We start from the raw sequence: 14111 nt of genomic DNA, 5'->3' as shown, positions 1-14111 counted from the left end.
ATTCCTCCAGCTCCATTCTTCTTTCTCAAGACAGCTTTGACTATTTGGGGTATTTGCGTTTCCCTATGAATTGTGAGATTTTTGTTCTAGTTCTGTGAAAAATGCCATTGTAAGTTGACTGGGATTGCATTGAATCTGTAGATTGCATTTGGTAGTATAGTCATTTTCACAATACTGATTCTTCCTACCCAGGAACATGGAATATCTCTCCATCTGTTTATGTCATTTTTGATTTCTCTCATTAGTGTCTTATAATTTTCTGTGTGCAGTTCTTTTGTCTTCTAAGGTAAGTTTCTTCCTGGATATTTAATTCTTTTTGTTGCAATGGTGAATGGAATTGATTCCTTAATTTCGTTTCTGGTATTTCTTGTTAGTATACAGAAATGCAAGTGATTTCTTTGTATTGATTTTATATCCTGAAACTTTGCTAAATTCACTAATTAGCTCTAGTAATTTTCTGATAGTATCTTTAGGGATTTCTATGTACAGCATCATGTCATCTTCAAACAGTGAGAGACTTACTTCTTTCCCACCTGGATTCCTTTTATTTATTTTTCTTCTCTGATTGCTGTAAGTAGGACTTCCAAAACTATGCTGAATAATAGTGGTGAAAGTAGACACCCTTGTCTTGTTCCTGATCTTAGGGGGAATGCATTCAGTTTTTCACCATTGAGAATAATGTTTGCTATAGGCTTTTCATATATGGCCTTTACTATGTAGAAGTAGGTTCCTTTTATGCGCATTTTTTAAAGAGTTTTAATCATAAATGGGTGCTGAATTATGTCAAAGGCTTTTTCTGCATCTATTGAGATTACCATATGGTTTTATCTTTCAATTTTTTAATATGGTGTATCACATTGATTGATTTGCATATATTAAAGAATTCTTGCATCCCTGGAATAAACCCAACTCGATTATGGTTTATGAGCTTTTTGATGTGCTGCTGAATTCTGCTTGCTTAAATTTTGTTGATGATTTTTGCATCTATGCTCTTCAGTGATATTGTCCTGTAGTTTTCTTTTTGTGTGTGGTCTTGTCTGGTTTTGGTATCAGGGTGATGGTGGCCTCGTAGAATGAGTTTGGAAGTATTCCTTCCTCTGCAATATTTTGAAAGAGTTTTAGAAGGATAGGCATTAGCCTTTCTCTAAATGTTTGACAGAATTCTCCTCTGAAGCCATTTGGTCCTGGGCTTTTGTTTTGTTGGAAGATTTTTGATCACAGCTTCAATTTCAGTGCTTGTAATTGGGTTGTTCATGATTTCTATTTCTTCCTGGTTCACTCTTGGACGGTTCAATTTTTGTAAGAATCTGTCCATTTCTTACAGGTTATCCATTTTATTGCCATATGGTTGTTCATAATAGTCTCTTATAATCCTTTGTATTTCTGCATTGTCTGTTGTAACCTCTCTTTTTTCATTTATAATTTTGTTGATTTGATTGTTCTCTTTTTCTTGATGAATCTGGCTAAAAGTTTTTCAATGTTGTTTATCTCCTCAAAGAACCAGTTTTTACTTTTATTAATGTTTAATGCTGTTTTTTTCATTTCTATTTCATTTATTGCTGTTTGGATCTTTATGATTTCTTTCTTCTACTATTTTTTGTTGTTCTTTTTCCACTTTTTTAGATGTAAAGTTAGGTTGTCTATTCAGTGTTTTTCTTGTTTCTTGAGGTAGGATTGTATTGGTATAAACTTCCCTCTTAGAACTGCTTTTGCTGCATCCCACGGTTTTTGAGTTGTCGTGTTTTCATTGTCATTCGTTTCCAGAAATTTTTTTATTTCTCTTTTGATTTCTTCAGTAACTTGTTGGTTATTTAGAAATGTGATTCTTAATCTCCATGCATTTGCATTTCTTATAGCTTTCTTCTTGTAATTGATATCTAGTGTCATAGCATTGTGGTCAAAGCAGATGCTTGATATGATTTCAATTTTCTTAAATTTACTGAGGTTTGATTTGTGACCCAAGATGTGGTCTATCCTGGAGAATGTTCCATGCACACTTGAGGAGTATTTTTCATTTGGATGGAATGTCCTGAAGATATCAATGAGATTCATTTCATCTAATGTATCAATTAAGACTTGTGTTTCTTTATTAATTTCTGTTTTTATGATCTGTCAATTGGTATGAGTGGGGTGTTAAAGTCTCCTACTATTATTGTGTTACTGTCAATGTTTCCTTTTATACCTGTTAGTGCTTATCTTATGTATTGAGATGTTCCTATACTGGGTGCAAAGATATTTACAATTGTTATGTCTTCCTCTTGGATTGATCCCTTGATCATTATGCAATGTCCTTCCTTATCTCTTGTAATATGCTTTATTTTGAGGTCTATTTTGTCTGATATACTGATTGCTAGTCCAGCTTTCTTTTGCTTCCAATTTGCATGGAATATAATTTTTCATCCTTTCACTTTCAGTCTATATGTATCTTTAGGTCTGAAGTGGGTCCAGCATATATAGATAGCATATATATGGGTCTTGTTTGTGTATCCATTCATCCAGTCTGTGTCTTTTGGCTGGAGCATTTAGTCCATTTACATTGAAAGTAATTATTGATATATATGTTCCTATAGCCATTTTCTTAATTATTTGGGGTTGATTTTGTAGATCGTTTTTCTTCTCTTGTATTTCTTGAGTATATAAGTTCCTTTAACATTTGTTGTAAAGCTGGTTTGGTGGTAATGAATTCTCCTAACTTTTGCTTGTCTGAAAAGCTTTTTATTTCTTCATCAACTTTGAATGAAATCTTTGCCCGATACAGTAATCTTGGTTGTAGATTTTTCCCTTTCAGTACTTTAAATATATCTTGCCATTCCCTTCTGGCCTGCAGAGTTTCTGCTGAAAGATCAGCTGTTGAGTGTATGGGGTTGCCCTTGTATGTTACTTGTTGCTTCTCCCTTGCTGCTTTTAATATTCTTTCTTTGTGTTTAGTCTTTGTTAGTTTGATTAGTATGTTTCTTCTTGGGTTTATCCTGTACGGGACTCTTCGTGCCTCTTGGACTTGATTGACTATTTCCTTTTCCATGTTGGGGAAATTTTCAACTATAACTTCTTCAAAATTTTTTTCATACCTTTTCTTTTTCTCTTCTTCTTCTGGAGCCCCTAGAATTCGAATGTCGATGCGTTTGATATTGTCCCAGAAGTCTCTGAGACTGTTCTCAGTTCTTTTCATTCTTTTTACTTTATTCTGCTCTTCAGAAGTTATTTCCACTATTTTATCTTCCAGCTTATGGATTTGTTCTTCTGCTTCAGATATTCTGCTACTGATTCCTTCTAGAGTATTTTTAATTTCAGTAATTGTGTTGTTTGTCTTTGTATGTTTATTCTTTAATTCTTCTAGGTCTTTGTTAATTGATTCTTGCATTTCTTCCATTTTGTTTTCAAGGTTTTTGATCATCTTTATTACCATTATTCTGAATTCATTTTCAGGTAGTTTGCCTATTTCCTCTTCATTTATTTGGACTTCTGTGTTTCTGGTTTGTTCCTTCATTTGTATAGCACTTCTCTGCCTTTTTATTATTATTTTTTATCTTACTGTGTTTAAGGTCAACTTTTCCCAGGCTTTAAGGTTGAATTCTTTCTTCCTTTTGGTTTCTGCCCTCCTAAGATTGATCCAGTGGTTTGTGTAAATTTCGTATATGATGAGATTTGTGCTGAGTTTTTTTTTTTTTTTTTTTCCCCACTTGTTTTTGTTTTTCCTCTGATGGGCAAGGCTGAGTAAGGTCATAATCCTGTCTGCTGATGATTGGGTTTGTATTTTTGTTTTGTTTGTTGTTTAGATGAGGTGTCCTGCACAGGGTGCTACTGGTGGTTGGTTGATGCCCAGTCTAGTATTCACGTGGCTTTTCACTATTTGATACTATTTGAGTTTTCACTATTTGATACTCCCTAGTGTTAGTTCTCTGGTAGTCTAGGGTCTTGGAGTCAGTGTTCCCACTCCAAAGGCCCAGGGCTTCATCCCTGGTCAGGAATGAAGATTCCACAAGTGGTTTGTTGTAGCATTAAGTGAGATTAAAATAAATATCCCCCAATGAGAAACTAAAGACGCTACTGCTAAGTCACTTAAGTCGTGTCTGACTCTGTGCAACCCCATAGATGGCAGCCCACCAGGCTCCCCCATCCCTGGGATTCTCCAGGCAAGAACACTGGAGTGGGTTGCCATTTCCTTCTCCAATGCAGGAAAGTGAAAAGTGAAAGTGAAGTCGCTCAGTCGTGTCCAACTCTTAGAGACCCCATGGACTGCAGCCTACTGGGCTCTTCTGTCCATGGGATTTTCCAGGCAAGAGTACTAGAGTGGGTTGCCATTGCTTTCTCCAACTAAAGATGAACCCTAGACAAATGGCAGTTACAAAATCAAGCAAATAATAATTAAAATAATGGAATATACATATACATTTACACCCATGAGTGAAGTCAAAACAGTCCAACAAAAATAAAGTACAGTAGACTGATCCAGCAAACAAAGGAAATTAAAAATTATATTTACCAGTTAAGAACAAAACTAACTAAAGCATAAATTGGAAAACAAAACTAAAGCAAGGTGCCAAGTGGGGAATAAAGCAATAAAAATGAAAATAAAACTAACAAATATGTTGAGAGAAAAGAAAAGAAAGAAAGAATAGATATGCAAAGTTAAATAGAGGTAGATGAAGATGATTTATATATATTAAAAATTAACTGCAAAGGGAAAAGAAGAGTAGGAAAGGCAAAGGAATAAATGTAGAAAACATATAATAGGTTTGTTTAAAAAATTAAAAAAAACTATAAAAGAGAAAAGAAAAAATAAATGGAATAAGAAAGTTAAAAGGAAAAAAAAAAAAAGAAAGAAAACTACACAGAACTGCAAAAGCCCAAGTAGAGGCAGAGGTTTATAACAACAATAAAAAATGTGACTGAATATACACATATACATATACACCCATAGACAAAATCCATACAGTCCAACAAAAATAAAGTACAATAGATTGACCCAGAGTACAAAGGAAACCAAAAATTATATCTACCAGAACAAAATTAACTAAAGCACAAACTGGAAAATAAAATTAAAGTAAGGTGCCAATTAGGAATAAAGCAATGAAAATAAAACTAACAAATATGTTGAGAAGAAAGGAAAGAAAGAAAAGAAAGAAAGAATAGATATGCAAAGTTAAATAGAGGTAGATAAAGAAGATTTATATACATTAAAGATTAACTGCAAGGGGAAAGGAACAGTAGGGAAAGCAAACAAAGGAATAAATTTAGAAAACGTAATAATAGGTTTTAAAAATTAAAAAAAAAGAGGAAAAAAAAAAAAAGAAAACTCCACAGACCTGCAAAAGCCCAATGTAGAGGCAGAGGTTTATATCAACAATAAAAAGTGACTGAGAAAAAATAATGTCCAAAAGCTTAATTAGATTTCATAGTGCCAATAAAATTAACAACAACAGCGGGGGTGGGGGGGAAGGAAAAAGAAAGGAAAAAAAAAATCCAAAAGACTCTATAGAACAAGTCAAAACATAAGAATAATAAATGCTTTTCTTGAGTCAGTGCTGTCACTCCTGGGAGACACAGTCCATCTCACCTCCCTAGGATGCCCTCCAACACTGTGCTGATCTCTGGACCTGCTATAGGGGCAGCTCAGATTCTAATTGGGTCCTGCTTCATTGTGTTCTTGCCTCCAATGTCCACAGCTATCAGAACTAGTGCGCTTTCTTTTGTGGGACCTCTCAATGTCCTTTTGTATATTCCATAGAAAAAGAGTCTCCTTAGTTGATCATGTGGATTTAATCTGCAGCTTGTACAGCTGGTGGGAAGGTTTTGGGTCTTCTTCCTTAGCCACACTGCCTCTGGGTTTCAACTGTGGTTTATTTCCACTTCTGCATGTGGGTTGTCCACTGGGGTTTTGCTCATGAGACTGCCCTGCAGGACTTGGGTCTGCCCCTGTGAGAGCCAGGGATGGACGTAGTACAGCTGCTTGGGTTGCAGGGGTTCTGGAGGCACCAGGTACTCAGGGGAGTTGATAGCTAGGGCAGCAGGAAATATGGTGCTCTAGAAGGGTATGGCAACTAGTACTGGCCAATACACTCCAGTATTCTTGTCTGGAAAGCCTCCCTGACAGAGAAGCCTGGCAGGCCACAATCTACAGGGTCGCAAAGAGTCGACACTACCAAAGCGACCCTGCACGGATAGACTTAAGACTTTTATTGCCTGTGGCAGCTCTGCCCCAGTGAGAGTTGAGCATGAAGGTGGCGTAGCTGCTTGGCTTGCGGGGCCCCTGGCAGCGCCAAGTGTGCAGGGACACGGACTGCCTCTGCCGCATGAGTTATGGCCCTGTCAGAGTCTTTCTTCCAGCCTCTTGTAGCTGGCGATCACAAGGCCTCTTTGGCCAGTCTTTCTCCGAAGCTCCGCCTGTTCAGGCACTTAGAGGGCTCCCTTGCCTGGGGTCCTTTTCTGTTGTTCAGCACATCAGGCACTTAAAGGGGCACCCTGGGTGGGGTCCTACTCTGTAGTTCAGCGCATCAGGTGTTTGATGGACCAGCCTCTCTATTGTTCAGCTGCCGATGCTGGTTTGTGGAGAGAGAGGCTATGGTGGTGAGTGCTCCACCCGCTCTGTGTGACTCAGCATTATTGCCTTGCTCCCATGGCTGCCCAGCTTTCCTCAACAGGCATTTCCCACCATAACCTCCTCCCTCACATCCCCTCGATCCATCTCTCTGCAGTCAATAGCAGCCCTTGCCCTGGGATTGCTCCATAATCCCTAAACTCCAGCTCCCAGCCACTGTGCTTTACAGGGACCTGCATCCTTGCCCCTGTCCGAGGTATGTGTTGCTGTAGCAAGGACTGTCTGATTCTCATTCCATTTAGGCTGCCACACATGAGCTGTTTCAGTCTTAAATGTTTCTCCTCTGACTCAGATAATTGCCCTGATGTGAGGATCAGACCCCTGCTTCAGTTCCCCCACCCGCTGAGGGCAGGTCCAGTCCTACTAACACTTCTGTTTCTCCCCCTAGTTCCTTCATCCTACCAAGTTTTGTGTGGCTCTATATATTATTTTTCACTGGTCAGGTACTCCTGTCCACTCTTAGCTGGTGTTTGGCATGCACTTCTGTGTCTGAAGGTGTATTCCTGATGTATCCGTGGAGAGAGAGGTACTCCACATCCACCTACTCCTCCGCCATCTTGTTCCTGTAATTTGTATTTTGACTTGCAATTGATTATTCTGTTTTTGTCACCGAAGGTGAGCGAAGAAGAGTGGGACTAAGTAAAAAACGTAATGGTATTCCTGAATATATGATGACAATGCTGTTCTCTATGTCAATAGTAAAATCTACGTACAGGTTTGTTAAAAAGTAAGATTCTGATTGCATGAAATTCATCACGTTTTGACTCATGCACCAATATTTTGGAATTTGTCCTTCAATTACCTATTTTTATGCTAATATTATTTTCATCTAGATGACAGTTCTTAATTTCACTCAAAGGGTTATTGCAATCTCATGTCATTTAAAATAGCTTAAGTATCAAGTATTCATCAAGACATACTATACAAAATACATAGATAGATAAGACTTACACAGAGAAAACTGATAATCATTTTAGAGAGCAATTTTAAAAGATATATATAAGTGTAGAGATATACAATCATCATGTATCCAAAATCTTGTTACTGTGAATATTTCTATTCTAAGTACCTATTTATATATACACACCTATTTTTCCTTGGAAGAAAAGCTATGACAAACCTAGACAGCATATTAAAAATAAGAGACATTACTTTGCCGACAAAAGTCCATATAATCAAAGCTATGATTTTTCCAGTAGTCTTGTATGGATGGAGAAGGCAATGGCACTCCACTACAGTACTTTTGCCTGGAAAATCCCATGGACGGGGGAGCCTGGTAGGCTGCAGTCCATGAGGTCGCTAAGAGTCAGATACGACTGAGCGACTTCACTTTCACTTTTCACTTTCCTGCATTGGAGAAGGAAATGGCAACCCACTCCAGTGTTCTTTCCTGGAGAATCCCAGGGAAGCCGGAGCCTGGTGGGCTGCCGTCTATGGGGTCGCACAGAGTCGGACACGACTGAAGCGACTTAGCAGCAGCAGCAGCAGCATATATGGATGTGAGAGTTGGCCCATAAAGAAAGCTGAGTGCCAAAAAGTGACGCTTTTGAAGATAGGAGGAGAAGGGATCGACAGAGAATGAGATGGTTGGATGGCATCACCGATTCGATGGACATGGGTTTGAGCAAGATCTGGGAGTTGGTGATGGACAGGGAAGCCTTGCGTGCAGCAGTCCATGGGGTCGCAAAGAGTCAGCCATGAATGAGAAACTGAACTGAACTGGACTGATGATGGTTATGTCATAAAGCCACTCTATTTTCAACATGAAATATAGCTTATAGTGATAGACAACAACATTATCATTTACATATGACAGTTATTCTTTAATTGTATCTTGAATTTCATTGTCCATAAAGCGAGAAAATGAAATCAAAACAAGAGTTTGTTTTTACAATAGGTAGTAGTGTGTGCTTAGAAGACATGTGTAAATTTTTGTAAACCATACCAGACTTAGACTAAAAGGGATCTTACACATCATACCCACCTATTTGTGTAGGTGAGAGTTAAATTTCTTAACTGTATCATTCTGAGTACAATCAAAAAACCTCTGAGACTGGGGTGCAAAGGTCAGAACTACTTCTAGTACTGCTTTTCCCATGCCCAGAAGCTATCCACTGCAGTGTTAAAACAAGTACAGAGACATACAGAAGTTAAATGTACGGTGGCCCAGAAAATATAGCATTTCTACTACTTCAGCTAAGTCTATGGGTTTATTTTTTGGTTTGGTGCTGAATTATTCAGGTTCAAATTTGGAATGTCATCAGTTGAGTTTTCCACTGTATCTTAAACTCACTATTTGAGTAGAACTGGTTAGAGGATGTAGATTTTCTCCCTATTATTTAAAAAGAAAATATGTTTTATTTCAGGCCTAATAATAAATAAGATAGCAAAAATGTTTGTCATTGGGGATTCTCTTATTATACATTACCCACTCTATTTTCAATAACTATACAAGCAACAAGAGTAGCCAATATTTGTGATGTGCTTACTATGACTCAGATACTATAACTAGCACTACAATTCTATCAGTGATTGATACCTAACGGAAGTGATGCTGATCTTTAGGGGATATCTTGGAAATTTCTCTCTGTGTTTTGTTATTGTCATCAAAGTATTTAAGAGACATTACTGGATTTAGTGACTATAAACCAGAAAGAAACCTCCAGTACATAGAATAATTCCTCCCAACCTCCCACCTTCCACAAAACGTCCCGTATATGAGAAAAATTTCAGATATGCAACTGGATATTGTGTAGTTAAAAAAACAAAAGCCTATATAACATTCTGAATACAGAATTTCACTTTGCTTGTATTTGCTGTTATGAATGTAGATTTTTTCACTTTGCTTTACTAATAATCAGAAATTACTTTTGTATGGTTTTAACAAACAAACATGTACTTGATATTTTAGAAATACAACTATTCAAGAGAATGGTGTATATTGTTTGTTAAGACTATTATCAGAAGTCATTAAATATTTTTGAAAATTACACCATCAACAGCAACAATAACATTTCTCATGGTGTCTGAGTAAACCATGAAATACACCAAGATTCACTGATATTTATAACTTTCATATTTACAGTTATTCTATGCATAGGTGAAAGGGCTAATGATTATATAACCTAGTGTTGTCATACACAAGTATATATGCTGCTAGTTTTACATTTATGTTACTACTTGGGTATTATGTATTCTTTTAAATGTAACCATATTTGATTAAGGAAGATAGAGTAGACATTAGAAAATTTTGTTACATAAAGGGGAATTTAGATTGAGGTTTATTCCTCTATCACAGATAAACCCCACTCTAAATACACCTCAGACAACATAAGGTTTTGGAAAAAATTTTAGGAGAAAATCTTTACAATCCAAAGTTAGCCAATAAATTTCTTAGATATGACAGCAAACCCCTGATACATACAAGAAAAGAAGATATATTGGACTTGATTAAAATTAAAATTATTTTGATATAAACTGGCATGGCTTAACAAGTCCCAAAGACTATACCAAATACTAGCTTGGAAAGAAAAATAATAATAATTAAACACTTTGTTCTAGTTTTTTTACTTTCTATGCATCTTTGATATTTGCTAATGCTCACTGAAATCAATATACTTACCAAGCTTTCTAGCTTGTATGAATCCAAGATTTAGCTGAAAAGTTTTTCACTTCAAGGTAATGCTGATTCATTTTCAACATTTCCTGTTTAATAAAACCCTTATCTCTGTTGATGATCTGGGGCCTCACAAGCTTTGCAAAGTTGAACACATTTGATTGTTAAGAATTTAAGGAATCCTTCCCTGATTCTTTTGGTTTTAACACCATAAATAATAGGATTCATCATGGGTGGAATAAGAAGGTATATATTGGCTATAAAAATGTGGACAGGTGGAGCAATGTGGTGACCAAACCTATGAGTGAGAAAAGAGAAAAAAGCTGGTGTATAAAACACCAAGATGAGCCATACATGGGAGACACAGGTACTTAAGGTCTTGAGGCGGGCAGCTTTGGATGGGAGATTGAAGACAGTGAGAAAAATAAGGACATAGGAACAGATGATCAGTATGAAATCCAATCCTCCTGTCAGGAATGCCACAATTAGGCTGTAGGCTCTACGAATCTTGGTCTCAGAACAAACCAGCTTTATCAGGGCCATAAACTCACAGTAAGTATGGGAGATAACATTAGTTTTGCAGTAGGAAAGCCATCTCAGTAGAAAGGGGTGTGGACTGAGAAGTACAGCTCCTCTGAAGACAATGAGCAAACCCAAGCCTACAATCACTGCAGGTGTTAAGACAGTGGAATGTCTTAGGGGGTGGCAGATAGCTACAAATCGGTCAAAAGCCATGGCCAAGATAAATCCAGATTCCATAGTAGACAGAGAATGGATAAAATACATTTGAGTAAGGCAGGCTTCAAAGTAGATCTCTCTGTCATTGAACCAGAAGAGACTGAGTATCTTGGGAAGTGTAGAAGAAGTAAGCATCAAATCAGCAACTGAGAGCATGCATAGAAAGAGGTACATAGGTTCGTGCAGTTTGCGATCTGTCTTGATAATTAATAAAAGAGCAATATTTCCCATCAGTGACAGTAGGTAGACCAGACAGAAGGGGATGGAGATCCATATATGAGCATCCTCCAATCCTGGAATGCCAAGTAACAGGAAGGTGGTAAGTTGAAGGTTGCTCCTGTTGTAGTCTAGCATTATCCAAAAAATGAGTATGCTATGATCCTATCCAAATTAAAAATCATAAAGATTACAAAAACACGAAGACCCATTTTTTTCAGTTATGTGTTGAAAAAGACACTCACATCCAGTAACATGCAACTGGCTATTGAATGATTTCTTCAATAACACAATATTTCAATTCATCAAATGCATGGAACTGTGCTTTTGGGCAGACAAAAAAATCGTACAAAGGTATTCTCTTTCCTTTTTTCTATCTCCCTTGTCTTTTTTCCAGAAGTGTCCAGTTAGCTAGATATATTTTAATCATATTATAGCACTACAGAGTTAATAACTGATATATTGGTAAAGATGGAGATACAACTTTCTACCATTTTAAACATTCAAAAAAGTAGAAGTCCAGCCATCATGGATGAGATCAGACATTTGTATATTTAACATCTCTTACCACATTCCCAATGATAGGACTTATAGATAAAAGGAAAAGGAGACTTTTGAGAAATACTAAAGAACAACTGGGGACAATGAAGTAGTGTGAATAAAAATGATCTTATATTGAAAAGCAAGTCACTGAGTTGATAAATTTTATGATTTCATAAAATCATCCAAACTGAATGGTTGGAAAAAATTATTTTACAAAGATAAGGCAATAGAGAAAATGACTGTCTAGAAAACATGAGTGTTCAGGTTATTAGATATTTGCGCTCTACTGTAAATTACCAAATCAAATTCTTCCAGAAGATATATAATATATTCTTCAGTCATATAATATACAGATGTTGATTTTTTGCTTTCCAAGTAAAATTTTTACTTCTTTAACTTTTAATTAAAAAAAATATTGGAGTATAGTTGATTTACAATGTTGTGTTAGTTTCTGCTGTCTAGCAAAGGGAATTTTATATATATATTATATATATATAAATACACACACACACACACACACACACACACATACACACACACATATACATATACCCACTCCTTTTTATATTCTTTTCCCATATAGGCTATTACAGAGTAGGGAGTAGAGCCCTCTGTGCTATACAGTGGGTTCTTATTAGTTATTTATTTTATATACAGTAGTGGGTATACACCAATCCCAATCCCCCAATTTATCCCTCTCATTCCCCCACTCCCTGGTAACTATAAGTGTTTTTTTTTTTTTTCCTATATATGTAACTCTATTTTTATTTTGTAGGTAAGTTCATTTGTACCTTTCTTTTAGATTCCACATATGCCAAGTAAAATTTTAAACACAACTTTTGGCTCCCAGATATTAGCTGACCAGAAAACATGCATACTGAAAGCTTGAATGATTATTTTGAAAAGGTATTCTAACAATATTAAATTTTAAATTTGTGAATCATTATTTTGGTTCTAGTATCAGTGTATCATGAGCTCATATAATATGAGGCATCTACTTAGTCTGAATAAAAGAAAGTTTCATTAAAACAATGAGGTTTTGACCAATATAGTTCAGTATTAAATACTAGGGCTAGGTTAACAAAAATTATCACAGGTTAAATATTTAACTTAATTTCCTTCTACATTACTTTTGTTAATAAGAAGTTGAGCCATCTTTCAGACAACCACATTGGCTAAGTTCTCAGTTCTTAGGACTTAACCTAGAACCTTTATCCTAGGTTCCAGCATTCCCTTCTGGTAGAAGCACTGAACCTGTCCTTCCCACCTCAGTCACAACTCTCCTGCCTATAACCTGATTATCTTACCTCTAAAACCAGATGATCTCACTTCTCAGACTGAGTCCCAGTATATTTACTATATCTACAGCAGGTGCCATTAAACTTTCTATCCTGAGGGACCAGAGGCCTATAGGAATATCCTATAAAGAACCTCTCTTGAGAATGCTGTCTGGTTGTAGGCAGTTTCAATAATCTCTCCAAGTGTCTCCAAGCACAATCTGGTCTCCTGGAGGGACTCAGTCTCGTGGTCTCCTTGTTACCTGAGCTCTGAGCTTAAAAATCAATAGAACACGGCCTCTACTACAGGACTAGTAGGATAATTTATTGTACCTAAAGCACATGCAAGTGCAGTGAGCTAAATGCTTTCTTACAACCTATGTGATGAGAGCTAGAAGAAGTTGAAGATATCATGGAAGAACAGTTTTATGAATTCATCAGGGTAATCACTGTAATATCCCCACATGCCTCCAGATATTCTTAAGTAATTCACCTGGATCAGATTTACCTCTGAAAAACAATTAAAACTCCATGACATTACTTAGCCATGTTCCTATTCCTGCATCCCCCTAGTCTTATCTATTTGATCAAGTAAAAGATATGCATTATTTTTATGTACAGGAGCATCCCTGTTTCAGTTTTGGTTGGAATGTTATGCAAAGATTTGATATGCTTTCCTACAGGTGTTCTTCTTCATCCTTCTCTTCTCTTCTGTAAATATCAGGAGCAGTGTGTTACTGAGTCCAAGCTAGCTCTGCTCTCTGTATGACAGGCCAATGAATCCAAAGGACAAGATGCTGAGGCAAGGAAGAGCCAGCTGACTGAAAAGATGGCAGGTTAGTGCCTCAAAATAACCATCTCATCAGGGTCTGGATGCCAGGTTCTTTTGTAGAGTCAGAGAGAAAGCAACGCAGAAATAAAGTCAAAAGGCAGAATGGACAGGCAGAGGCTACTGGGAAGTAAACCGCAAGGGTCTTTAGTCTTGCAAAATATCTCCAAGGGAATGACCAACCTTTGGAAGGGGTATGTTCATCTCTTATATTCACAGATGGGCAGGGACCTGTGAGAGACCATAGATTAGCTCTCTATGAGCTGAACAAAGACACTTTAGTTTACAGTCAAG

At 36.8% G+C, this 14111-nt stretch overlaps 2 protein-coding genes across 4 annotated transcripts in view; both read right to left on the bottom strand.

Moving 5' to 3' along the window:
* LOC145525653 (olfactory receptor 51I2-like) overlaps positions 1–14111 on the bottom strand; it is a 550369-nt gene that overhangs the window by 450106 nt on the left and 86152 nt on the right. The window lies entirely within an intron of this gene.
* Positions 10320–11306, bottom strand: LOC145526376 (olfactory receptor 52K2-like). Its single transcript, XM_081541789.1, has one exon. The coding sequence runs from the start codon at positions 11304–11306 to the stop codon at positions 10320–10322; it is 987 nt and encodes a 328-aa protein (XP_081397915.1).

The sequence above is a fragment of the Giraffa tippelskirchi genome, chromosome 11 (assembly GCF_054371585.1).
Source record: "Giraffa tippelskirchi isolate mGirTip1 chromosome 11, T2T-mGirTip1v1.2.pri, whole genome shotgun sequence".
NCBI classification, from domain to species: domain Eukaryota; kingdom Metazoa; phylum Chordata; class Mammalia; order Artiodactyla; family Giraffidae; genus Giraffa; species Giraffa tippelskirchi.
This window is presented reverse-complemented; position numbering and strand designations above follow the sequence as displayed.